Consider the following 26331-nt stretch of genomic DNA (forward strand, 5'->3'; position numbering starts at 1 on the left):
AAGGCCAGAGTACCACCTGAGCCACAGCGCCACTTCCAGTTTTCTGGTGGTTCACTGGAAATAAGTCTCCCAGACTTTCCTGCCCGGGCTGGCTCTGAACTGTGATCCTCGGAAGTCCGTCTCCTGAGTAGGGTTACAGGCATGAACCACCAGGGCCCAGCCATGCTAGATTTAAAACCAAAACAAAACTTTTCTTCATAGTGTTCCCACCACAAAGAGTTACTCTATTTGAAACTTGTTTGTCTACAGCATTACGCAGACGTGAAATTTTGTGACTGAACAAAAATTATGTGATTAGTGAATAAGATTCATCTATTTGTCAACCTTTATTGTTTTGCAAAAAGAACAAGTCATGCAGCCTTCTCCACCCAAACACACATTTTCAAAAGCTGAGAAAATGACATTTTGTTGGACAGATCTATTAAAAAAAAAATACCTCGAAACAGTACATAGTAACATAAAATGGAGGGGAAACAGTTTTATTTGATTACCTGGGCAACTAATGTTATGCAAGGTCATGATAACTCAGTTTCTCTTGTATCAAGGCTCCTGGGGTATTGTAATGCTTGCAATTTACAGTTTGGTAGAAAGGAGTATAACCTTCGTCCTCAGAATTTATACTCATTGCATTCAGCTTAAGAAAGGAGTATACTGAAATACATGCTTGTAATTCTTGAGCTAACCAAAATGAAAATGTCTCTTCTAAATGGGATCAGATTTTTAGAATTCAATTATTGACCAAACTGTGGACAAGAGAATTTCAGTTAGGAGAAACAAGGTAAGACGAGGGCTGGGGCTGCAGCAGTTGCCTGGCTGTGCAATGCCCTGGCTTTCACTGCTGGCATGGCAAGCAAGGAAAACAAAGGTTACATGTGGCTGCAGAGTGGCTAGGTGAGGCCTAAGCAGCCCAGCCCTACATTCATTTAAATAGTATAAAACTTGAGTTTTGTTTTTTTACTTTTTGGTGAATCAAATAATTTGAATCACTATGGATAGCGAAATATTCATACCATATTTGATTTCTCAAAAAGTTTTAACCTTGTGTGTTTTCATCTGGCACTAAAGAGTGTTGCTTTTCTTCCCTGGTAGAAGCTGGGATGGAACTGGTGGAAATTTCATGTGTCACGATCCATTTGGAGACAGGATCAGAGTGCCCTCACGCCTGCTGAGTGCTGAGAGTACAGGCTTGTGCCCAAGTCCAGAAAAATACTTAAAAATCCATCTTTTGAACTGTTAAATGGAAGATTAGTTCTAATGAAGATAAAAATCCCACCAGGAATCTGGCTTGGATATTGATAGGCAGAATTCCTGGGGTTGCTCATATGTTTTAGTTGATATATATTTCTTAAATTATCCTGTTCTTCATTTCCTGTCTGTCATAGCCCAAGGTCTGATTATTGGTCAAAGGAACCAAGGTGGAGGGCAGAGAGAGGCTGTCAGGATACTTTCAAGCCTGGCCACAAGTAACTAGGAGAAAAGTTGATGGCTCTTGACAGAGATGACTATTGAAGTCATTCAGTGAGGGCTTCTTGTATTAGAAATGTCCATCCTTTTTTAGTCTTTTTCTTTGCATCCCTCTTCCCACCCTGGCTATTATGGGATTTGGTGGCACTGTGACCTGTTGGGAAGCATAAATTTTGAAGTGAACATAATTGCCATCACAATAAGAGCTTCACCCCTCCCCCCCAACCTCATGCTATCACTTTTCTTCCATTTCTGTGGTGTCTGGAATAGTAGATTTGAGTTTACTTCCAGTTTAATCTTGGTGACATGAAGAAAGCAGTATATCTAGAAGAATTTTTTCTTTTCATAGAGTATCTCACCATTCCTTTTAAGGCTTTAGGTGGGCCAGCTAGAAAATAAAAGATAATGAACTTATAGATTAAGAAATCATTCAGTAATTCTATGCAAATGTGTAAGTTAGAAGGCTTGCTGTTTTCAAGTATGAGCCAAATTCTATACTAGTCTTCATTTTCAAGGATTTTTTGTTGTTGTTGAGATTTTTATCCAGTCACGATGGGGAGGCTGCCACTGCTTGTCAGCCAGATTGGAAGGCCCAGTGGTTTACAATACCTGAGGATGTAAAGTGACTAGTAGATCGGTAGGTCATCGTGAAATTACATTAAACCAGGTTAAGTTCAAGATCTTTGAACTCCAGTACACATAATTAACAGAAGTCTCTGAGATGTTTTGGCAGTGCTTTTATTACTAGGGCTACGTCAATTCTAGAGGCCCATTTAATACTTTTCAAGTTCCAGAATCTTTTTTTTTTTTTTTTTTTTTTTTTGACTCAAGTTTTCTGCAAATGAAGGTTTCTTTTAGGCTCCATAGGAGCCCTGAGAGGTCTTAGGGAAGCTGGCCAACATTAAGGCAGTTTCTGCTGGGCTCAGCACTGTCCCCAAGAGAGCGGTGGTGCATTCAGGGGTGCAGACGTTGGAAGGTAATGATCACCGTTAGGTTGGTTCACCTCTGAGGAAAGCCTCTGCAAGAAGTCTGAGCAAGCTCAAGGAGTCTCCTGAGGTGAAAGGTTATCAGCCTGGAAGTCTGCAGTGCAGATAACACATTTGGAGGGATCAAAGCCTTTTTAAAAAAGCAGTATGCAAACTATGGAGCATCTCTTGACAAGGACAGGTATTTGAAATGCATTTACGTCTTCCTTTCGTGTGACAGTGGCAGCTACTCTTCATCCACTGACTGAAGCTTGCCACATTTCTCTGAAAGATTTGAGGTTCCTGTTTTATTGCCTTTGTTTCCAAATTCAGAGGGGGAGGCAGGTTCATCTGTTTCATATTCCTCAAAGGAGCTGAAAGAGCAAAGCAAAAGTAAGTTGCTGATTTTTTTCTTTTGTATTGGAGTTTGAACTCAGGGCCTCTCGATGGATTGGCTGACTTACTTGGCGGGTACTCTACCATTTGAGCCATACCTCCGGTCTCATGAATTTTTCTGTTCGGCTATCAGCCTCCAGAGTATCTAGGATTATAGGCCTGAGTTACCAGTGCCTGGTTGGTTGCTGATTTTGTGTGTGTGTGCAGGTCCTGTCTGATTGCTGTCCCTGACCTTTGTCCAAGGCTAGCACTCTACCACTTGAGCCACAGAGCCATTTCCAGCTTTTTGGTGGTTAGTCTTACTGATTTTACTGCTTTGAACCGCGATCCTCAGATCTCAGCCTCCTAAGAAGCTGGGATTACAGGTGTGAACCACAGATTTTTTTTTTTTAAGTTAATGGCTGTGCAGGGGTTATTTTGGCAAACCAGCCTGAGGCCCTGCTTAAGTACCATTAGTTGCTTTATAAATGGCAGCTAGAAACACGTGAGTTGCCCAGGAGGGCAGAGCTAGCACGCTAGAGCAGAAAGCACATTTCCTCCTGTTTTTTGTGGGTCTTTTTGGTGTGGTTTTTTTTTTTTTTTTTAATTGACCATAGGGCCTGAACTCTGGGCCTGGGCACTGTCCCTCAGCTCTTCAGCTCAAGGCCCAGCACTCTACCACTTGAGCCACAGCACCACTTCTGGCTTTTTCTGCTTCTATGGTGCTGAGGAATTGAACCCAGGGCCTCATGCATGCAAGGCAAGCACTGTACCACTGAGCCACCTTCCCAGCCCTCCTCGTTTCTTTCTTTTTTTTTAAATTGGTCATGGGGCTTGAACCCTGGGCTTGGGTGCTGTCCCTGCGCTCTTTGGCTCAAGGTGAGAGCTTGAGCCATAGCGCCATTTCCGGTTTCCTGGTGGTTTATTGGAGGTGAGAGTTTCACGGACTTTCCTTACCTGGGCTGGCTTTGAACTGGGATCCTCAGATCTCAGCCTCCTGAGTAGCTAGGATGATAGGCGTGAGCCACCGATGCCCGGCCCCTCCCTGTTTCTTAAAACTCCAGTCCACAATAGAATTTGTTGCAAATATGCTGCAGCAAGCTTTCACTAAGGGAAAGGTCATGCACACCCCCCTGTGTAAGTTACCAGCCTCCCTTACACATGGCTTTAGGCACAGATGTGAGTGGATGGTGCATATTCTGAGGCTGCATGAAGCCCAGAAAGGTACCCATGAACATTTACTAAGTAATGTTTAGTCATTTACTCGATACCATTGGCTTATCTTGTTTACCAGTGTTTTGCAGGTGGTGCTGAGGACTGAATCCCAGGCCTCTTACACGCAAGGCCACCACTCCCTGTCTGCCTTGCTCCCCTTTGCAGGAACCTACATTTGAACATAGATTTCTGGACAGGAGCCCACCAAAAAGTCACCAAGGTCAACTGATGCCAACCATTCCAAGGTAGGTACAACTAATAGGTGGCATCTCTTCCAAGTTTGGAACTTTTTTTTCATGGGGTGAGAGGAAGGAGTGAGGGAAGACCAGTGATAGGAGCTGAACCCAAGGCCTTACATGTACCAACGGACGGTAAACTTATCCCTTTCTTTATCTATTTATTTTTTGGTTGGTCGTGGGGCTTTGAACTTTGGGTCTGGGCGCTGTCCCTCAGCTCTTCAGCTCAAGGTGAGTGCTCTAACACTTGAGCCACAGGGTCACTTCGAATGACCTTATCAAAAATTATTTATAGCTTGATCATTTCACAAAAACAGCCCATCCCAGCAGGGTGCCGGTGGCTCACACGTGTCATCCTAGCTACTTAGGACGCTGAGATCTGAGGAATGTGGTTCAAAGCCAGCCCGGGGAGAAAAGTCTCCGTGATCCTCTTTATCTCCAATGAACTGGAAGTGGTGCTGTGTCTTAAGTGGTAGAGCACTAGCCTCGAACACAAAGAGGCTCAGGGACAGCATCTAGGCCCTGAGTTCAAGTTTCACGCGCACACACGCCCATTCCATTCTTTTTTTTTTTTTTTTGGGGGGGGGGGTCCAGTCTTGGGGCCTGACCTCTGGGCCTGGGTGCTGTCCCTCAGCTCTTCAGCTCAAGGCTAGCGCTCTACCACTCGAGCCACAGCACCACCTCTGGCTTTTTTTTCTCCTTTTTGTTTATGTGGTGCTGAGGAATCGAACCCAGGGCCTCAGGCATGCAAGGCAAGCACTCTACCACTGAGCCATCTTCCCAGCCCCGCCCATTCCATTCTTTTTTGTTTGTTTGTTTTTTTTTGGGGTCAGGTTGTGGGGCCTGACCTCTGGGCCTGGGCGCTGTCCCTCAGCTCTTCAGCTCAAGGCTAGTGCTCTACCACTTGAGCCACAGCGCCACTTCCAGCTCTTTTCTTTTTGCTTATGTGGTGCTGAGGAATCGAACCCGGGGCCTCAGGCATGCAAGGCAAGCGCTCTACCACTGAGCCACCTTCCCAGCCCCTCCATTCTTATTTCTACTACTTCTCCACATTCCTGAGGCCTAATGGAAGTGTATTTGCAAAAAGAGGCACTAGAACAGCAACTTAGTTCTAATAGTTGGGAAGGGCAGGTTACAGAGCCTCCTTTTGGGGAATATTCTCAGAAGTTTACTCTAGCAATCATTTGCCAGAACTGTGGTTATTTTTTTGTCAGAATGGAAGACATAGTAGGGCACTACTCAGGAGGCTGAGATCCGAGGTTGAAGCCAGCCCAGGCAAAAAAGTCCCAGTGGCTCATCTCTATTACCAAAAAGAAAGCCAGAAGTGGAGCTTTGGCTCAAGTGGTAGAGTACGCTAGCCTTGAGCAAAAAAAGTGCAGGGACAGTGCAGGTCCCGGGCTTCTGCTCCAGGACCAGAACACAAAAAAGTTCACTGTCATCCTTTGCACTTTAGGAAGGACTTATTTCTCAGTGTAACAGGACAAATGTAGGGAGAAACAGCAGACACACTTGCTACTCCCAGTAGGAAACAGGATCCTCCACACCTGTCTACTCAGGTGGAGGAAGCAGCTGTTCCTCTGTGGCTGGGAGTTAGTTCTTGGTCTAACAGTTCACTTCCTGGCCTTGCTTACCACAGTCAGGCTGTTTTGCCACACCAGGATGGATGGTGGTCTGGGGATCTGATTGCTCCAAATACCCCATCTCATGTAGTATGTCGCCCAAGTTTCCCAATTCCTTGCTACTCACCTACCCCTGGTGCTTTTTTTTCTTTTAATCTTATTATCCTTAAGCACCACCATCTTTTATTGAGAGGTCAGTAAAGGCTTCCTGGTCTTCCTACTTATCCATCTCTCCAATTGAGCAGAATAATGTTCAAAAACCCTAAGTGAGATGATGTCACTTTCCTGCTGAATCAGCATCCCCAGACCCTACCTGGCTTCTTTGCAGTATTTCCTGCAATTGCTCACCACATTCAGGCCACATTCCCCTTTCTATGGCTTCCCTAGCATGCGTGTGCTGCTCAGAACCAATGCGCCTGCTTTTCCTTCTGGAGCATTTGTTCACTGAGGTTGGTATCATGAAATTCCCTTTGGCATCTGCCTAAGCCTACCTACCCTCTATTAGTGGCTCATTACCTATTGCCTTCAGACTTAATGTTTTTCTGGCTGTGGTCTCCATACTGGCTGGTCTGCTTTGTAGGGTTTGCAGCCTTGTACCTATGAAGACCTCGGGCCTCCTTCACCTGAGCCCAGGAGCTACTGGATGATGAAGAGGCCTTATAGACTGGGTCTCTTTCCAGTCGGGCAGTGGTAACAGGTGCTGTTACCGGAAGCCAGGTGTTTCTATATATTATTTCAGGTTCTCACAACCGCCTGTATCTTCTGAACCCGAGCCCCAGGAGTCAGATAACCTGCCCAGCTGGCGAGTGGGCCAGATCTGTCTGGCTCCTGAGCCTCTGCACTTTCCATGATACCAACGTTCTTCCTTCCTCTCTACTATGGGTGTGGCGATGTCGGGCTTGTCCTGAAGTCCCAGGTGGGGCACCCTTGGGATCTAGGGCCTAGCCTTGCTGCTATCCTAGCACTGGCTGTGCAAGCTGGGGCTGGGTTAAGCTTTCGCTCCCGTGTTCTGGGGAGGCGTAGCTGCCTCCCAGCACAGCATAGGAGAGGAGAGGAGACGAGCGTCTCAGGTGCACCGGTTGAGTTTCACTCTAGCTGGTGTCTGCATCTCCTCTCCTGACCCTTCACCCCTACCTACTCTGCCTGTGTCCTCTCTTCCATGTATTGGCGCCTTCTGCTGTAGCCACAACTTGAGAAAGATGTTCACTTGAGCCAGTTAATTCTTTCTCTTCACCAGCTACCACTTGCTCTCGTTTTTTATTCAAACATATTTCTGTTTAGACATGCTAATTTCTCCTTTCTTTGAAGCAGGTTATAGTAGGTGCACTTTTGTAAAACAGATTATTTTGGAGAAAGGGTGTAAAGCCCGATTATGTATTTGCATCAAAATGTCTAGGATATTATTCCTAAATAATAAAGCAAAACTGTTTCTGGGTGGTGGGTTTTTAGGTGAAGGTTTTTATTTCTAACTTCTCTGTATTATGTAAGCAGATAATAGGAAAAAATAATTTTCCTATTAATATATGCTCATTATACAAACCTTATAAATTACAGGAAAGAATACAAACCCACAGCAGTCCCCCAGCTCTTGAGTGAAGTCACTGCCAGTTTTTGGGGTTGTTTTCATCTATACTTGTTAGAGTCAGGTCGAGGAATTTATCTTACACATAAAAATAATGATGTAAAAAGGAGTAATAACTACAACACTATGATTTCCAATAGGGAACTGTTAGAGGTATGTCAATCCATATAATGGCTCAACTCTACAGCAGAATAAGGAAGAATCACTAGGTAACATTATGGAAGAGTCTCCTACTAGTATATTACTAAGTTTGGCAGAAACAAGGTACTGAGCAATGAATAATATCTATTTGGGAAATAAATATGCACAAGTCTACATTTTACAAATGTCCACAGAGATGCTTCCGGGGAAGGAAAACTACTTTTTGGCGCTGTCCCTGTGCTCTTCAGCTCAAGGTGAGAGTGCTCTATCGCCTGAGTCACAGCGATAATTGGAGATAGTCTCATGGAGGGGCTGGGAAGTTACCTCAGTGGTAGAGCGCTTGCCTTGCATGCCTGAGGCCCTGGGTTCGATTCCTCAGCACCACATAAGCAAAAAGAAAAAAAGCCGGAAGTGGCGCTGTGGCTCAAGTGGTAGAACACTAGCCTTGAGCTGAAGAGCTGAGGGACAGCGCTCAGGCCCAGAGTTCAGGCCCCACAACCGGACCCAAAAAAAAAAAAAAAAAGTCTCATGGAGTTTTCTGCCTGGGCTGGCTTTGAACCGTGATCCTCAGATCTCAGCCTCCTGAGTAGCTAGGATTACAGGCGTGAGCCATTGTTGCCTGGCTTAATATTTATATGTTCTTTGGTTAGTTGTGGGTCTTGAACTATGGGCCTCGGCACTGTCCCTCAGCTCTTCAGCTCAAGTCCAGCACTCTACCACTTGAGCCAAAATGCCACTTGGGTTTTCTGGTGGTTAATTGGAGATAAGTCTCAGGGACTTTCCTGCCTGGGCTGGCTTTGAACCATGATCCTCAGATCTCAGCCTGCTGAGTAGCTAGGATGACAGGCGTGAGCCAAAGGCACCCGGCAAGTTTATGTGAATATTCTGTCACATTATATTCAGTATATGAGGGCAAAGCCTCAGAGACACAGGGTAAAGGGAGATAAGAGGACTTGCTAAAAGTCACTAGAAAATGGTGGGAAAAAAACAAGTTATAAAATTGCTAATTATGTTCCAAGCAGTGAAATTCTTACTCTACTCCCTTTCTTCTCTCCTTCCTAGGGCCTCGAGTGCTTGCTAGGTAGACAGACACTCTACAACTTGAGCTATACTCCCAGACCTTTTTTGCTTTATTTTTAGTTGGTTGTGGGCTTGAACTCAGAGCCTGGATGCTTTTCTTGAGCCTCTTTGTGCTCCAGGCCAGTGCTTTACCACTTGAGCCACAGCACCACTTCCAGCTTTCGAGTGGAGCTAAGAGTCTAATGGGGACTTTTCTGCTGGGGTTGGCTTTGAACTGTGATCCTAAGATCTCAGCCTCCTGAGTAGCTAGGATGACAGGCTTGAGCTCTTTTGTGCAAAGCTAGCACTCCATCACTTGGAGCCACAAGGCCACTAAGGTTTTCTGAGGGTTAACTGGAGGTAAAGTCTCATGGGACTTTTTTTTTTTTTGGGTCCGGTCGTGGAGCCTGAACTGTGGGCCTGGGCGCTGTCCCTCAGCTCTTCAGCTCAAGGCTAGCACTCTACCACTTGAGCCACAGCGCCAGTTCCGGCTTTTTTCTTCTTGCTTATGTGGTGCTGAGGAATTGAACCCAGGGCCTCAGGCATGCAAGGCAAGCACTCTACCACTAAGCCACCTTCCCAGCCCTCTCATGGGACTTTTGTGCCTGAGATTCTCAGCCTCCTGAGTAGCTAGGATGACAAGTGTGAACCACCAGCGCCGGGCCTATCATCTTCATTACTTAAAGGAACAGACAGTTGGAACAGGAGGCAGGAAGATAAAGCCAGCTCCTTAAACTATGGGGCTCACAAATATCAATACAGGAGGGTGTGGCTGCCCCTTCACCTTAGATTCTGTGAAAGAAAGGCACAGCTTTTTGAAGGAAATTGCACATGAGAAAGTAAGCAGGAACTCAGGAAAGGAAGACAGCTAGAAGTAATCAGTGACCTAGCTCCATCGCTCATATTCTTTTGCTCTTCCAGTCTGATACATACACAGGGGCTTTGAGGCAGTATGAATTCCTACCGTGGACAGAGCTGTGCAAGGTTCCGCTGGACCAGGGCGGCCTACTCACCCTTCCTGGAGTTGTGCCTGGGCGGCCTCTTCAGCCACCAGAGCCTCGTATTCCTCCGCAGCAAACCTGTCCCAGTCGGAGGGCTCTGGCCCATCGTTGTCAACATCCTGAAAGAAGAAAAAACCCGGCATGAGACAGGCTCAGGGACAGTGCCCAGGCCCAGAGTTCAGGCCCAATGACCAACAAAAAGAAAAAAAAGGGAATAAAAGGCAAACTTTCTTTTCTACATATAGCAGTGTCTTGGATTCTGTGTTCCAGGGAAAAATTTAAAAATGTGGTTCCAAACTGAAAAGGAGTTAGTAATGCCCCAGGCCTGGAAGAATTTAAAACCTAAATACTGACCATAGAATGTATTACTTTTCAAGCCCCACGACTGACCAAAAAAAAAAAAAGAATATTACTTTTTACATTCAATCCATTAGTTTGTCTTCTTCTTTTTTTTTTTTTTGGTCGGTCATGGGGCTTGAACTTGGGGCCTCGGCGCTGTCCCTGAGCTCTTCAGCTCAAGGCGAGTGCTCTACCACTCGAACCACAGCGCCAATTCTTGTTGTCTGGTGGTTCATTGTAGATAAAAGTCTCCCAGACTCTCCTGCTGGGGCTGGCTTTGAGCAGTGATGCTCAGATCTCAGCCTCCTGAGTAGCTAGAATGACAGGCATGAGCCACCGGCACCCGGCTTCCATTAATATTTCTAAAATGCATCTTAAGCTTGAGATTGGGAATTCCTTTTTCTTTCTGGTATAACAGAGCCCTTGGGAGCCTTCGGGTCACAGCTGTTCTCTGAGGGTTACTATCAGTGACCGAGGCCCAGCAGATGTGCAGCAGGTGTTAAGAGGAAAAGTGCTGAAAGCTCCCTGTGGTTGAGTGATGGGCACAGCCCTCCTTAGCTGTGCAGTGTTTGTATCTTACACAGGAAAGCTGCAGCAAGTGGTGATATTCTGTGTTTGGTATGCCCAGAGTTAATGGCAGGTGCAGCAGGGTCTTGTACATGGGAAGATGCCATGAGATGGGGCAGCATTTAGGACAGAGTCACACACAGGAGCCCCAGCATGGGTAGATGCGTGTAGTTCTCTGAAGTGTGTCTGCATCTCCCCCCTGAAGGGGAGTTACTCACTATGACATCTCCAAGACACGTGGTCCCATTACGCCAAGCCCAACAGGGTTCCAACAAAGACATGCCACTGATGTCTTTTTAAAAGTTAGGATAAAGTTTTCAACACTAACTTTCTGCAGCTAGTTTCTCACTGGCGTTTGAGAGTTGGCTCAGTGGAAAGTACTCAGGCACATGCAGATCACTTACACTGGAAGACAGGCTGTGGGCACAGAGGTGTTCTTGGTGTTCTCTCTCCTTCCCCATTCTTCCCCACTTTTCTCTGATGCTGGAGACTGAATCTGGGCCTCAAGCTTTCTAATCTTCTCATTAAGTGAGGAACTATTGGAAACGTCAGTTCTTTAAATGTGGAGACTCTTCCATACAGATGCGAGTCTCATCTGTAGCCTTGGCCCTGCTCCTGAAGCACCCCAAAAGCTCATCTTATACTGGTACCTTCTGCACTGCGAAGGGATCTCTCTGCTCATGGTCCAGGTACTTCTCCAGGTTAAAGAAAGTATCATAGAAGATGTGAGCCATCCTGCACCTCTTCAGATCCCGCAGAGTAATTCTGCCTATGCAAACACAAACGCACCTGGTAAGTTTCACCAACTGATGCACCACCTATGCTGAAAAGGGCATGTGTATCTTTATTACAAAACTCACATGTAAAAATCATAAGTCGGGGGGCTGGGAAGGTGGCTCAGTAGTACAGTGCTTGCCTAGAATGCATGAAGCCCTGGGTTCGATTCCTCGATACCATTTACACAGAAAAGGCCAGAAGTGGTGCTGTGGCTCAAGTGGCAGATCTCTAGCCTTGAGCACAGAGGCTCAGGGACAGCGCCCGGGCTCCGAGTTCAAGCCCCACAAGCTACGGGGGCGGGGGGAGAGGGGGAAGGAGGGAAGCTCCTATTTCCTTAACAGTGGATCTGCCATCTCTGCTGTCTAGGAGACATGTTCTCATTTCTACAGTTGGGGAAGCCTGTACCGAAGACACGGAAGGTTAAGTTAGGACAACGTAGGGTGTGTGGGCCCCACCTCTGCCAAGTGCGGTTCACTGAGTCTCACCATCTCTGGCTGGCTTCACCAGGTCAAGCATCTGGCACAGCAGGTCATGGAACGGCAAGGGTTCAATGCCCATGGCTTCCATGCGCTCGCACTGCTCCTCGTAGAAGTACTCCAGCTCATACATGGAGAGGACGCCGTCCCCGTCCAGGTCCATGCACCGGAACCAGTACTCGATGCTAGGAGACAAGGGTGGTGCTTGTGAGTTGTGGGCCTGTGCTGCTTGCATCCCACAGCTGCCTCTGTCCACATCTGTCCTCTCTAGACAGATGCTTGAGAAAAGAACTGGCCGACCGACCCTCTTTCCCATTTTCCCATTCCCAGAACCTGCAGCTTTCCACGCCTGGTGGCTGCTTTGTACCCTGTTCAGCACACAGCTCTGCTTTATCTGGTGCTCTTTGAAAGAGGAGGTTTCAGCTTTCCCACTTCCAACCACTTCATCTGTATACCCTTTCCAACTTCCTAACAGAAACTGCTCAAGGAGAGTTTTCAGCTTTTTGTTTTGTTTTAAAGACAATTTTATGGTTACTATTAAGGTGGTATAGGGAGGACTTACCATTTCCTAAGTCAGGTAATGAGTACAATTCTTAATCCACTCTCACGCTGCCAGCCCATCTTGTCTACACTGAACCCATCAGGTCTTCTAGCAACTGTGCTTGCTTGCTTGCTTTTCTTTTTTCTTTTTGGTGTTGCCCTGGGTTTTGATCTCAGCCTGGGTGCTGTCCCTGAGCTCTTTTGCTCAAGGCTAGTGCTTTACCACTTGAGCCACATCTCTACTTCAACTTGTTTATTGGAGATAGTTTCACAGAATTTCCTGTCCTGGCTGGCTTCCAACCACAACCCTCAGATTGCAGCCTGTTTAGTGGTTAGGACTAAAGGCGTGAGCCACCAGCACCCGGCTTTTTTTTTTGCAGATAGTCTCACAGACTCTTCTGCCTTTGCTGACCTTAAATGAGAATATGCATCTCAGACTCAGTAGCCATGACAAAGGCACGAGCCTGTTAGCTAGCTCTTTTCCAAGAACCAACTCTGTTTCTTTGATTCTTTTTTTGGGTCTGTTGTGGGCTTGAACTCTGGGCCTCAGCTCTTGAACTCAAGGCTAGTGCTCTACCACTTGAGCCACAGTGCCACTTCTGGCTTTTTCTGCTTCTGTGGTGCTGAGGAATTGAACCCGGGGCCTCATGGATGCAAGGCAAGCGCTCTACCACTGAGCCACCTTCCCAGCCCATCTTTTTATTATTTTTTTGTTGTTGCTGGTCCTGAGACTTGAACTCAGGGCCTGGGCACTGTCCCTGAGCCTCTCTGTGCTCAAGGCTAGCACTCTACCACTTGAGCCACAGTTTTTTCTGTGTTATGGGGTACTGAGGAATCGAACCCAGGGTTCATGCACACTAGGCAAGCACTCTACCACTAAGCCACACTCCCAGCCCGTTTTTTTTTTATTCTTACAGTCTCTATTTCATTAATTTTGGCTCTAATCTTTATTATTCCTGTACATCTACTAATTTTGGGCATGTTTTATAGTCCAGGAGCCTGAGATACATTATGTTATTTGAGATTTCTTTGATAGTTTAAAATTAGCACCCATAGCTATGAGCTTCCATCTAATAAATGCTTTTGCTGAATCCTATAATTTCTGATATATTTTCATTTTCATCTGCTTCTAAGATTTTTTACAAGTTCCTTCCTTAAATCTGTCATGTCCCCCTGATCATTTCCAAGTGTATTGCTCTATCTCCATATGTTTGTATAGTTTCTACAGTTCTTTTGGTAATGGTGTCTAATTTTATCTCATTAAGATCTGTTGAGACAGAAGAAACTATTTTCAGTTTTCTTATCTTTGTTAAGAATTGCTTTATGGCTTAAAATGTGATCTATTTTGGAGAAGGTTCCATGAACTGCTGAGAAGTGGATTCTGCCGACCACATTTGGAATGGCAAAGTTATTTAAAAATGTTAACAGGCTGTCTTAAAAATGGCTCATCTGGGGCTGGGAAGGTGGCTCAGTGGTAGAGTGCTTGCCTCGCATGCATGAGGCCCTGGGTTCAATTCCTCAGCACCACATAAGCAGAAAAAGCCGGAAGTGGGGCTGAGGCTCAGGTGGTAGAGCTGGTTTACAGATGAAGAGCTGAGGGACAGCACCCAGGCCCAGAATTCAGGCCCCACAACTGAAGGAAAAAAAAAAAAAGGCTCATTTTATTTCTATCGCAATGGTTTACAAACAGTATACAGAACACTAAGATAACTTTTGGAACCACGATAAAGAACTGAGTGAATATGCCAGATGGCATCGAGGACTGCCTCTGCTGCTTCCTTTGTTTTTTTGTTTTGTTTTTGCCAGTCCTGGGGCTTGAACTCAGCGCTGTCCCTGAGCTGCCTTTTGCTCAAGCCTAGCACTCTACCACTTGAGCCACAGAACCACTTCCAGCTTTTCCTGTGTATGTGGTGCTGAGGAAATCGAACCCAGGACTTTGTGCATGCTAGGCAAGCATTCTTTCACTAAGCCACCTTCCCAGCCTCCCTTGCTTCCTTTGGTGCTACACACAGTGGTGAGTGTGTGCAGGACACTCTTACACAAGCAAAGGCGAAAAGAAGGGTAACCTAGTTTATTGGGTGTACACAAATAATACCATAGTGTGGAGGAAGAGCTACGTCAAAATCTTCAAACAACTGATGTTTCCTCACACCAAAGAGGAGAATAAGGACAGGGTCTTATGTTATTGTCATCCACAATTTGCTTGGCTTTCCTTCACCAATTTTCTACTGAACCCTCAATAAAAGAAGTAAAACTCAGGAGTATCTCTTGCCACACAATGTATAAATGATTGCTAGTCCCACTTATACTCTGTAGGCCAGCTCACACTGGGTAAGCTTTGGTTCTGTGGTGAACAGCCTTTCTTGGCATGTGATGACCTTGGATTCTGTGGGAATGTTCTAGACTGAGCTTTAAGTGACTGAAACGAGGTCTCACCCATCTCAGTATCCTGAGCATGCATCCGTTTCACTAGGTATGCATCACGTGCTTTGTGCATGTGTATCGGAAAGCTTCGAAGTCCTACCTGGTGGGGTTCCGTTTGTCTTCCTCAGAGATCAAAAACCAGACAAAATCTGCGTAGCTCATTCTTCCCTCTTTCTGTACTGTTTTTCCTCTGAAGAAAACACATGATTATAAATTTGCCTGAGTGGCTAAGAAATGAAATAACACCACTGTTAGCTGGATATTTCAACAAGTGCAATCCTATTTTTGTTTTTTTTTGGTCAGTCGTGGGGCTTGAACTCTGGGCCTGGGTGCTGTCTCTCAGCTCTTAAGCTCAAGGCCAGCGCTCTACTACTTAAGGCACAGCGCCACTTCCGGCTTTTTCTGCTTATGTGGTACTGAGGAATCGAACGAAGGTCTCATGCATGCAAGGCAAGCACTCTACCACTGAGCCACCTTCCCAGCCCCCTATTTTGTTCTTAAAGGCTTACAATGTTAAAACATGAAAGCTCAGGTTTCTGAATTGAATGCAAATGATCAGTAGTAGGATCGAGTTCTATTATGTGTATTTAGCTACAAAACTAATACTAATATTAAAGAATTTCTAGCTGGGCACCATTGACTCACACCTGTAATCCCAGCTACTAGGGAGGCTGAGAGCTGAGGATTGAGGTTTGAAGTGATCAGAAAAGTCCCCATGAAACTCTTATCTCCAATAAACTATTCAAAAAAGCCAGAAGTTATGTTGTGTCTCAGGTCCTAGAGTGTTAGCCTGAGCACAAAGGCTCAGGAACAGCTCCCAGGCCCTGAGTTAAAGCCTCAGGATTGGCCAAAAAACAACAACAAAAAAATACGTAAAACATCAAGCCATGGATATACTTTATTCATTAATGCCACCAAATTATGCAGGAAGCCTTGTTAAAATGAGAATGCTATGACATTATACTTTACTTTTCTTACCTTGTTACTGCCCCAGAGAATATCCTTTCAATAATTCTGTTTGATGAAGCTAAATGTAAATAAGAAATTGCAAAGTTAGTTAGACATAGACTCTGTAAGTCAGTACTTCTGGAAAATGTGTTTTCATTTCCTCAAGCCAAGCCATAATAATCTTTCATGATGAGGGTATCACTAGTTGAATTCTGTTTTTGTTTTTTTGTTTTTGCCAGTTCTGTGGCTGGAATTCTGGGCCTGGGTACTGTCCCTAAGCTGCTTTTTTTTTTGTTTTGTGTCCGGTTGTGGGGCCTGAACTCTGGGCCTGGGCACTGTCCCTCAGCTCTTCCGCTCAAGGCTAGCGCTCTACCACTTGAGCTACAGCACCACTTCCGGCTTTTTTTTTTTTTTGCTTATGTGGTGCTGAGGAATCAAACCCAGGGCCTCATGTATGCAAGGCAAGCAATCTACCACTGAGCCACCTTCCCAGCCCGTCCCTAAGCTTCTTTTGCTCAAGGTGAATGCTCTACTACTTGAGCCACAGCACCACTTCTGGCTTTTTTGAGTAGTGTATTAGAGATAAGCGTCTCATAGAGTTTCCTGCCCAGGCTGGCTTCGAACCACAATCCTTAGATCTCAGACTTCTGAGTAGCTAGGGTTACTGCTGTGAGCTACCAGTACATGGCAGTTGAATTCTTCCTTATGTATAGTTTGTGTTTTAGAAGAATGAAGTAGCTCTATATCAGTAATTTTAAAAAAGAACATGCAAATTACTGTGCCTAACAACTGAGATGAATTACATAGTTAAGCTCTAAGTTAATCCTAACAACAAAGACAAAAATATATACTGAGTTTGCATTAAATACATTAATCTTTATTAATCTTTATGCAATCCTAATGACAAGAATATGATTAATTGAAGAAGGGAGGCAACAGTACTACTATGTTTATCACTGTACATTAGTACCATAACTCCTCCTCCTTCTTTCCTTCTGCGGCACTGGGGATTTGAGCTCAAGAGTTTTACATTGGTTAGGCAAGTGCTCTAGTACTTGAGCCATGCCCCCTGTCCGTTTATATATTCATTCATTCATTAACTTTTCTTGTTTTTTTTTTTTTTTTTTTTGTGCTATCCTGAGACTTAAACTCAGGTTCTGGGTGCTGTCCCTAAGCTTTTCTGCTCAAGGTTAGTACTGAACTTTGGTCACTGTTCCACTTGTGGCTTCTGTGGTTATTCAGAGATAGGAGTCTCATGGACTTTTCCTGCCCAGGCTGCCTTTGAACCATGATCCTCAGGTCTCAGCCTCCTGAGTAGCTAGGATGACAGGCGTGAGCCACCAGCACCTGGCTTGGCTCTTTTTTCTTGCGTTGAGTTGACCAGGCTTGGCCTCAAACTATTTGGTTCCACCAATCGTCCTGCTCAGCCTCCCCTAGATGGGATTATAGGCACGGCACACACCATCATACTCAGCCAAAGAACTCTGGTTCTTAAATATGTAATATTCTAAAAAACGTCATTTGCATGAGCTTTCATGTCACAGACATACCAAATAATTCAGTGCATTTATTTCACATTTGTACTCTGCTACATTTAAAAAAAAAGAAGTTTGAATTTAAAAATACTGAGAAGAGGCTGAGAAGGTGGCTCAGTGGTAGAATGCTTGCTTTGCAGCATGAGGCTCTGGGTTTGATTCCTCAGCACACATAAGTAGAAAAAGCTGGAAGTGGTGCTGTTGTGGCTTGAGCTGAGGGACAACACCCAGGCCCAGAGTTTAGGCCCCATGACCAACAAAAAAAACAAAACACAAAACTCGGATCCTAGCTACTTAGGAAGCTTAGATCTGAAGATGATGGTTCAAAGCCAGCCCTGGCAAAAAAATTCTGTGAGACTCTTACACCCAATTAACCAGCAAAAAGCCAGAAGTGGAGCTGTGGCTTAAGAGGTAGAGTGCTATCCTTGAGCAAAAATAGGTCAAAGACAGCATCTAGGTCCTGAGTTCAAGCCCCAGGACTAACACACACATACATAAAACACCTAAAATCTGGCAAGGTATAAAGGTAATTTTCATTCTTGGCTTTTTATACAAACATTAAGTGATAGGTTAAAAGAATATACATATTCTTTTTTTTGTTTTTGGTAGGTCATGGAGCCTGAACTCTGGGCCTGGGCTCTGTCCCTCCTTCAGCTCAAGACTAGCATTCTACCACTTGAGCTATAGCGCAACTTCCAGTCTTTTCTGCTTCTGTGGTACTGAGGAATCGAACCCAGGACCTCATGCATGCAAGGCTAGCACTCTACCACTGAGCCACCTTCCTAGCCTACATATTCTATTTCAAACAGATTTGCACATGTGGGTTTTATTTATCATCAGGAAAACATCACAAAGACTTCTGCCTTACCGAAACTGTGACTCCTTACTTACCTCTTCTTTGGTTCTCTATATTAAAAAAAGCATCTTTTGCTCATTCCCATTTAAAAATTCTTAGTCCTCTACCAATCTTAGATTCAGAATTTAATAAATGGGATTATTCTGAGTGGATAAATTACATAACTCCTTAAATGATGAAGCATCACTCACCCTGGTCATTGTATCGAGATAGGTCAGTCTGGCTGATATACAGGTCGTGATCGCTGTCTAGTTCCCAGAACTTACAATAAATAACATAGAAATGCTCATAGGAGAAGTAGTCTGTGATTTGGTTTATGTCTTCCTCTTCCTCCAAAAGGGCTAGAGTCTGAAATTATATGAATGAAAGGATTAATTCTTTGGTCAGTTGTGGGGCTTGAACTCTGGGGCTAGACGCTGTCCCGTAGCTCTTCAGCTCAAGTACCACTTGCACCACAGTGCCAATTCTGGTTTTCTAGTGATTCATTGGAGTCTCATAGACTTTCCTGCCTGGGCTGGCTTTGAACTTCGATCCCCAGATCTCAGCCTGCTGATAGATAGGATTATAGGTATGAGCCACTGGTGCCCAGCAAGGATTAATTCTTAAAAAGTTATGAAAACCCATAGGGCTGGAATGTAGCTCAGTGGCAAAGCGCTTGCCTAGCAAGTACAACGTCCTGGGTTCGATCCCCAGTACCAAAAAAGAAAAGACAAAAAAAAAAAAAAAGTTATGAAAACTCAGCTTTAGCCATTGTGGAGTCCAGCAGATGTTCATTGAAAATTGAGTTTGGAATGCTCAGTAATGCTTGTTAAGGATAGCATTACTGAAATCTATGCCATGCTTGAGGAAAGCTGCTATGGAGGACATAAAAGCAAGAGAAGGGAAGGACTCTGTCTGTCAGAGGTCCCCAGACTGCATGCACATCATGAGATGACAGGCTGAGGGACACAGTCATAACCTAACCCTCCTTCTTCACTTTTCAGGTACAAGAGCAGTATTAAGAAGGGGGTGGTGGTGGCTGGGAACGTGGCTTAGTGGTAGAGTGCTTGCCTAGCATGCATGAAGCCCTGGGTTCGATTTCTCAGTACCACATAAGCAGAAAAAGCCAGAAGCGGCCCTGTGGCTCAAGTGGTAGAGTGCTAGCCTTGAGGAAAAGAAGCTCAGGGACAGTACCCAGGCCCTGAGTTCAAGCTACAGGACTGGCAAAATAAAATAAAGAAGGCTGGTTGCTTACACCTATGATCCTGGGTACTAAGGAAGCTGAGATCTGAGGATTGCAGTTTGAGGCCAACCAGGACAGGAAAGTTCGTTAGACTCTTATCTACAATTAACCATCAGAAAACACGAACTAGAGCTGTGGCTCAAAGTGGTAGAGCACTTCTCTTAAGCACAGAAGCTGAGGGACAGTGCTCACAACTGACAAAAAAAGTGGGTATCCACATAGATACTGCTTAAGTTTTATAATGAAAACAAATTTACCATAAGGACTATACAAGTGTGGTACTACAAGGTAGCGGGGCGGAGAAGGCAATGTTACGACAGCGCCCTGGGAAGAATGTAAATCTGGGAACCCCTGACTCATTTTCCCTAGAGAAATACCAGAACCAATGAATTTTTTTTTTTTTTTTTTTTGTCGGTCGTGGGGCTTGAACTCTGGGCCTGGGCGCTGTCCCTCAGCTCTTCAGCTCAAAGCGAGCACTCTACCACTTGAGCTACAGCGCCACTTCCGGTTTTCTGGTGGTTTATTGGAGATAGGAGTCTCACGGTATCTCCTGCCCGGGCTGGCTTTGAACTGCGATCCTCAGATCTCAGCCTCCTGGGTAGCTAGGATTATAGGCGTGAGCCACCAGCGCCCAGCACCAATGAATTTTTTAGTCGACGGTTGCTTAGTTATCTAAATTATCATCCAAGTGGATAAACAGATGACATTTTTTCAGAAGTGAAAGGCTGAGAAGGACCAAAGAAATATTAAGAAAATTTAAGAAGTAGAATTCAAAAAGAGCGGGAAGAAATAAGATCAGATGTATCAATAAATACAATGAAGGAAAACTGAAGTTTCCCTTCTAAAAAAATTTTTTTTCTATGTGTATTGGTCCTGGAGCTTGAATTCAGGTCCTAAGGGCTGTTCCTGAGGTTTTGTTTGTTTGCTCAAGGCTAATGCTCTACCAGTCAACCCACAGTTCCACTTCTGGCTTTTTTGGTGTTAAATGAACATAAAAGTCTCACACACTTTTCTGCCTGGGCTGGCTTTGAACCACCACAATCTCAGGTCTCAGCTTCCTGAGTAGCTGGGATTACAAGAGGCTCCACCAGGGCCTGGCATTATCTCCTGTTACTGTGAATGCATTAGGCTTTTGAAAGGGTAACTTGGCAGGATCTACTGAATTAAAATTGCGACATTATCATCAGATCCAAGGTTTGCCCTCTATTCTAGAGAAATGCTTACTCAAATGCCCACAGGAGAGGAAGTTACCACACAAGAGGATGTTTACTGGATCATGGTAAAACAGAAAATATGACAATGACCGGAACATCACTAGATGCATGTGTAATTAATTACAGTTCAACCCACACAATCAATCATGCAGTATTTAGAAGGAAATAGATACGAATGGAAAGGAACCCTAAGACACCATTAAGTGAAAGAAACAAGTAAATACAATAGTCAGTAGGACACTAGGTATTTTTTTTTTTTTTTTTTTTTGTCGGTCGTGGGTCTTAAACTCTGGGCTTGGATGCTGTCCCTCAGCTCTTCAGCTCAAGGCCAGCACTCTACCGCTTGAGCCACAGTACCACTTCCGGTTTTCTAGTGGTTTATTGAACCACCACAATCCTCAGATCTCAGCCTCCTGAGTAGCTATGATTACAGGCATGAGCCACAAACACCCGGCGACACTGTGTATTTTGAAAACTCTCAAAAATAGTAGTCATAGCCGGGCGCTGGTGGCTCACGCCTGTAATCCTAGCTACTCAGGAGGCTGAGATCTGAGGATCGCGGTTCAAAGCCAGCCCGGGCAGGAGAGACCGTGAGACTCCTATCTCCAATAAGCCACCAGAAAACCGGAAGTGGCGCTGTAGCTCAAGTGGTAGAACGCTCACCTTGAGCTGAAGAGCTGAGGGACAGCGCCCAGGCTCAGAGTTCAAGCCCCACGATCGACAAAAAAAAAAAAAAATAGTAGTCATACAAATCAAAAGCATATACACCATGCAAACACTTATAAGGGGACAAAACTACAGATAATATGGGTCCCTCTGGAAAAGGGAGTGAAACACATCAGAGTAAAGAGGTAAGTGGTGACTTCTGCTTATTACTGGAATGTTTTATTGCTTCCCGAGTGTTTGTTGATGACTAAGAGGATGAATAAGGAGAGGGAGAAATTAATCATGCTCTAGGACCAGAACACTTGAGCTTTGCTTTCATTTAGCCATCTTCTAGCTGAGTGTTCTTATATGCTATTCAGTTATATTTGAGTCTCTTAATTTATCAGCAGTCAGAAATGTTGTAATATAATAATGGTTCAAAAACTTCAAGTGATGGGGCTGGGAAGGTGGCTCAGTGGTAGAGCGCTTGCCTTGCATGCATGAGGCCCTGGGTTCAATTCCTCAGCACCACATAAGCAAAAAGAAAAAAGCCGGAAGTGGTGTTGTGGCTCAAGTGGTAGAGCGCTAGCCTTGAGCTGAAGAGCTGAGAGACAGCGCCCAGGCCCAGAGTTCAGGCCCCATGACTGGACCTCCCCCCCCCCCCCCAAAAAAAAAACTTCAAGTGATGTGTTCCAGAAATGTGAGGAATTATAAAATGTAATAATCATTCTTGTGATGCTTTGGAATTATGACCATCTTAACCTATTCCATAAAACCTACTGGGAACCCAGGCAGGCACCTGGTGTTCCACAATTCAACAAAAGTTGTAACAATGACTGTTCATTTTACAGCATAAGATGTATATCCATTATGGACTACTAAATTTTCCAAGTCTTCATTACTTTGTCTGTTTCAGATGAAGACAGGAAAAATAAAGAGTAATAAGGTTATATCACTAGCCTAAGCTTCATTTAGTTTGATTCATCTGAAATAAATTGTGAAAAAAATGCATTTTGTGTAGGTTTATAGAAGCTTAAACAACCAGGAATCAAGACTACTATGATAAAAGGCTCCCACTAGTGGTCACTACTTTCTCATTTGAGAAAATAAATAACATAACTGAATAAAACATTTCCTTCTTTCTTCCCTCCTTTTTTTTTTGTCAGTCGTGGGGCTTGAACTCTGGGTCTGGGCGCTGTCCCTCAGCTCTTTAGCTCAGGGCTAGCAAGTGCTCAACCACTTGAGCCACAGTGCCACTTCTGGTTTTCTAGTGGTTGATTGGAGATAGTCTCACAGATGTTCCTCTCACAGATGTTCCTGCCCGGGCTGGCTTTGAACCACGATCCTCAGATCTCAGCCTCCTGCGTAGCCAGGATGACAGGGGTGAGCCACCAGTGCCTGGCCTTTTTTTTTTAGGACTGAGACCCAGACTCAAATTCTGTACCTGACACTCCCTCATGGGCTAGTGCTCTACCAACTGAGCCATACCTCCAATCCCTTACTTCTTTCCTCCATCCCTCCTTTCCTTTGTCATTTTCTTTCTCCTTCCTTCTTTTCTCTCTCTTTTTTGTTTTTACTCCCTTTATCCAGGAGCACCTGGTTAGCCACTGCTGAAAGAACAAATGTCCCTATTCTCCCATTTTTCTTTTCTTTTTTTTTTGTCAGTGGGGGCTTGAACTCTGGGCCTGGGTGCTGTCCCTCAACTCTTCAGTTCAAGGCCAGCGCTCTACCATTTGAGTCACAGCCCCACTTCCGGCCTTTTCTGCCTATGTGGTGCTGAGGAATCGAACCCAGGGCCTCATGCATGCAAGGCAAGCGCTCTACCACTGAGCCACCTTCCCAGCCCTATTCTCCCATTTCTTTGGCAAGGCCCAGCCCACCCTTTCGTTTTCACCCTCTCCCAGGAGCCCCCCGTCTCTTGACACTGCCTGGCAGCTCTCCTGAGAAGGACACTTCCAGGATCCTGGCTTTTGCCTATGCTGCTGCTTCAGTCTGGGATCCCTTTTCTACTAATGTTTTATATCTTGGCTGAATTCCGGGTGTGCCCCAAGAACAGGAGCCGCAGTCCTTGGGTGAGCCTTTGCGCCTGGTCCTGCATGTCTGTGGGATTCACTGAGGAAGGTGTGGCTGGCTGAAGGCTTGTGCTTGGCTCCCAGTGCGTGCCTCAAGGTGGAAATCCTGTTCTTCTGTTTGCTTGGCCCTGCCTTCACTCTGGTGTTTCACTGCTGAAAGTAATGACAGTACTTTGCACACAGTGAGCCCCTGACTATGGGTTGCATGAAGCTTATTGACGTTGATCAGTGTACCTTTATGCAAGTGGCCTACCTGCAAAAAGTTGCTTTTTCTTAGCTCTGTTGAAGTGATTCTTCCACTCCAAGATCTGTTGACGGTATAGAATATTCTTTGAATAACCTGGTTCCAAAGGGAAAAAAAACTAATTAAAATCATGAAGGATCTCTGTTGTTTTATTTTATTTATTTGTTTGTTTGTCAGTCGTGGGACCTGAACTCTGGGCCTAGGTGCTGTCCCTCAGCTCTTCAGATCAAGGCTAGCCCTCTACCACTTGAGCCACAGCACCACTTCCAGGTTTTACTGCTTGTGTGGTGCTGAGGAATTGAACTCAGGCCCTCATGCATGCAAGCAAGCACTCTACCATTGAGTCACCTCCCCAGCCCCTGGTATTATTATTTTTAATTTTTTGTTGGTTGTGGGGCTCAAACTCTGGGCCTGGACGCTGTCCCTCAACTCTTCAGCTCAAGGCTAGCGCTCTACCACTTGGGCCTCAGTGCCACTTCTGCCTTTTTCTGCTTATGTGGTGCTGAGGAATTAAACCCAGGGCCTCAGGCATACAAGGCAAGCACTCTACCACTGAGCCACCTTACCAGCCCAGATCTCTGTTATTTCATCTGAGGCTATACGACAAATAACATTTGGAGCCAGTTTAAGTATTGGCTTTTTCATGTCAAGTGTACTTCTTACAGAAAATAAAACAAAAACTGTTCTTTTTTGGGGGGGAGGGGAGAGGGGGCGGTGCTGGTCTTGGGGCTTGAACTCAGGGCCTAAGCACTGTCTCTGAGCTTTTTTTGCTAAAGGCTAGCATTTGACCACTTGAACCACAGCACCACTTCTGTTTTTTGAGTATTTAATTGGAGAGATAATCTCGACTTCCCAAATAGCTAGTCTCAGAGGCTTGAATCACTGAGCCCAGTTCATTTTTATGTGATTCTAGGCTCTCCATTGCCAGAGTGGGGTTTGAACCTAGGGCCCCATGCTTGCTACACAAGCACTTTTAGTACTGGTTCTAAAGAAAAGAAATAATGTCTTTTACTCAACGTGATATTCTTGGCAGTTCATTAAAAAAAGTTTTAAGCTGGGCACTGGTGGCTCACACCTATCACCCTGGCTACTCAGGAGGCTGAGATAGGAGGATCACAGTTCAAAACCAGCCTGGGCAGGAAAGTCCATGAGACTCTTTTTTTTTGGGGGGGGGGGGGGGGGTCTGGTCGTGGGGCCTGAACTCTGGGCCTGGGCGCTGTCCCTCAGCTCTTCAGCTCAAGGCGAGCGCTCTACCACTTGAGCCACAGCGCCACTGAACCGGAAGTGGCGCTGTGGCTCAAGTGGTAGAGCGCTCGCCTTGAGCTGAAGAACTGAGGGACAAGTTCGAGCCCCATGACTAACAAAAATAAAAAAAAGAAAAGAAAGAAAAAAAGAAAAAAAGTTAGCCTAGAAATCATATATGAAAATAAACATTAAGATCTCATTTGTCATAATTACATGTTACCTCTCAGACAATTTCAATCCATATACCAAAATTTTCTTGTTAAACAACGTTAGTTTTTGCCCTTATTTCTTGATTTTTGAGTATTTAAACTGTTTCCTATGTAAGATTTGTATTTATATATCAAATATTTTATATTGTTTTTAGAAGTGTTCTGTTGCCCTTACAACTACTAAACTTTATATTCACTTTGGCTCATTTATATTTCTTTTTCCTTTTAAAACCTTTTTCTTTTCTTTTTTGTTGGTTGTAGGGCTTGAACTCTGGGCCTGGGTGCTGTTCCCTCAGCTCTTCAGCTCTTTGACTCATAGCACCACTTCTGGTTTTCTGGTGGTTTACTGGAGATAAAAGTCTCATGGCCCTTCCTGCCCGGGCTGGCTTTGAACCGTGATTCTCAGATCTCAGCCTCCTGAGTAGCTAGGATGACAGGCGTGAGCCACCGGCACCGGCCTTTATTTTATTTTCATAGCCAGTAAGTATATAAATGTTGTGAATTGCTCTGAGGGAAAGGCATTATAATATAAAAAGTAAACATATGACTCTCCACATACCATCCTTTTTCATTCTTTTGGACAGAATTTGAAAATTTGTAAGAGATTTGTTAGGAATCACTTTAACTTCTCCTAACTTGATTTTGTTTGTTTTGTTGGTGTAGGGCTTGAACTCAGGGCTTGGGTGCTGTCCCTGAGCTTTTTGCTCAAGGCTAGCATTCTACCTCTTTGACCCACAGTGCCACTTCTGGTTCTGTGGTGGTTAATTGCAGATAAAAGTCGCCAGTCCCCATTGGCAAAAAAAAAAAAAAAAGTAACAGCCATATTCAGATCTCAGCCTCCTGAGTAGCTAGGATTACAGGCATGAGCTACCAGCCCCTGTCCCTTCTAACCTGCTTCTTAAATACCACACAAGGCATTCCATTTTTCTTTAGCCTAACCATCTTCCTCAGTAAACCCACTTCATCAGCACCATTGGGCTTCCTTAATACTGAGTCAGCGTTTACAAGACCAAGGCAGGGCTGCCACCTGGTGGTCAAAGCATGCACTGCTAGCTCTACATTGTTCTGCTGCATTTCCAATTTCAGGTCAACTTTTTTTTTTTTTGGTAGGTTGTGGGCCTTGAACTGAGGGCCTAGGCACTGTCCCTGAGATATGCTCAAGGCTAGTGCTCTACCACTTAGAACCACAAAGCCAGTTATAGTTTTCTGATGGTTAATTGGAGATAAAAGCCTCATAGACTCCTATTTGGGGTGGCTTTGAACCACGATCCTGACTTTTAGCATCCTTAGTAGCTAGGATTACAGATGTGAGCCACTGGCACCCAACTACCACTTTTGGATTAATAAAAATCGCTCACGGG

At 44.9% G+C, this 26331-nt stretch overlaps 1 protein-coding gene across 1 annotated transcript in view; it reads right to left on the reverse strand.

The window, feature by feature from the left end:
- Positions 1-302: 302 nt before the first annotated feature.
- Ppp2r3a (protein phosphatase 2 regulatory subunit B''alpha) overlaps positions 303-26331 on the reverse strand; it is an 87206-nt gene continuing 61177 nt past the window's right edge. The window contains exons 8-15 of the mRNA XM_042670358.1: positions 23526-23612; positions 18311-18467; positions 15759-15807; positions 14881-14970; positions 11826-12001; positions 11214-11332; positions 9670-9776; positions 303-2803 (exon numbers count right to left, since the gene is read on the reverse strand). Of these exons, the coding sequence (XP_042526292.1) occupies positions 2677-2803; positions 9670-9776; positions 11214-11332; positions 11826-12001; positions 14881-14970; positions 15759-15807; positions 18311-18467; positions 23526-23612 (912 nt within the window). The 3' untranslated portion in view covers positions 303-2676. The remainder of the gene's footprint in view (positions 2804-9669; positions 9777-11213; positions 11333-11825; positions 12002-14880; positions 14971-15758; positions 15808-18310; positions 18468-23525; positions 23613-26331) is intronic.

This window comes from Dipodomys spectabilis, unplaced genomic scaffold (assembly GCF_019054845.1).
Source record: "Dipodomys spectabilis isolate Male_0828 unplaced genomic scaffold, ASM1905484v1 ptg000542l, whole genome shotgun sequence".
Classification (NCBI taxonomy): domain Eukaryota; kingdom Metazoa; phylum Chordata; class Mammalia; order Rodentia; family Heteromyidae; genus Dipodomys; species Dipodomys spectabilis.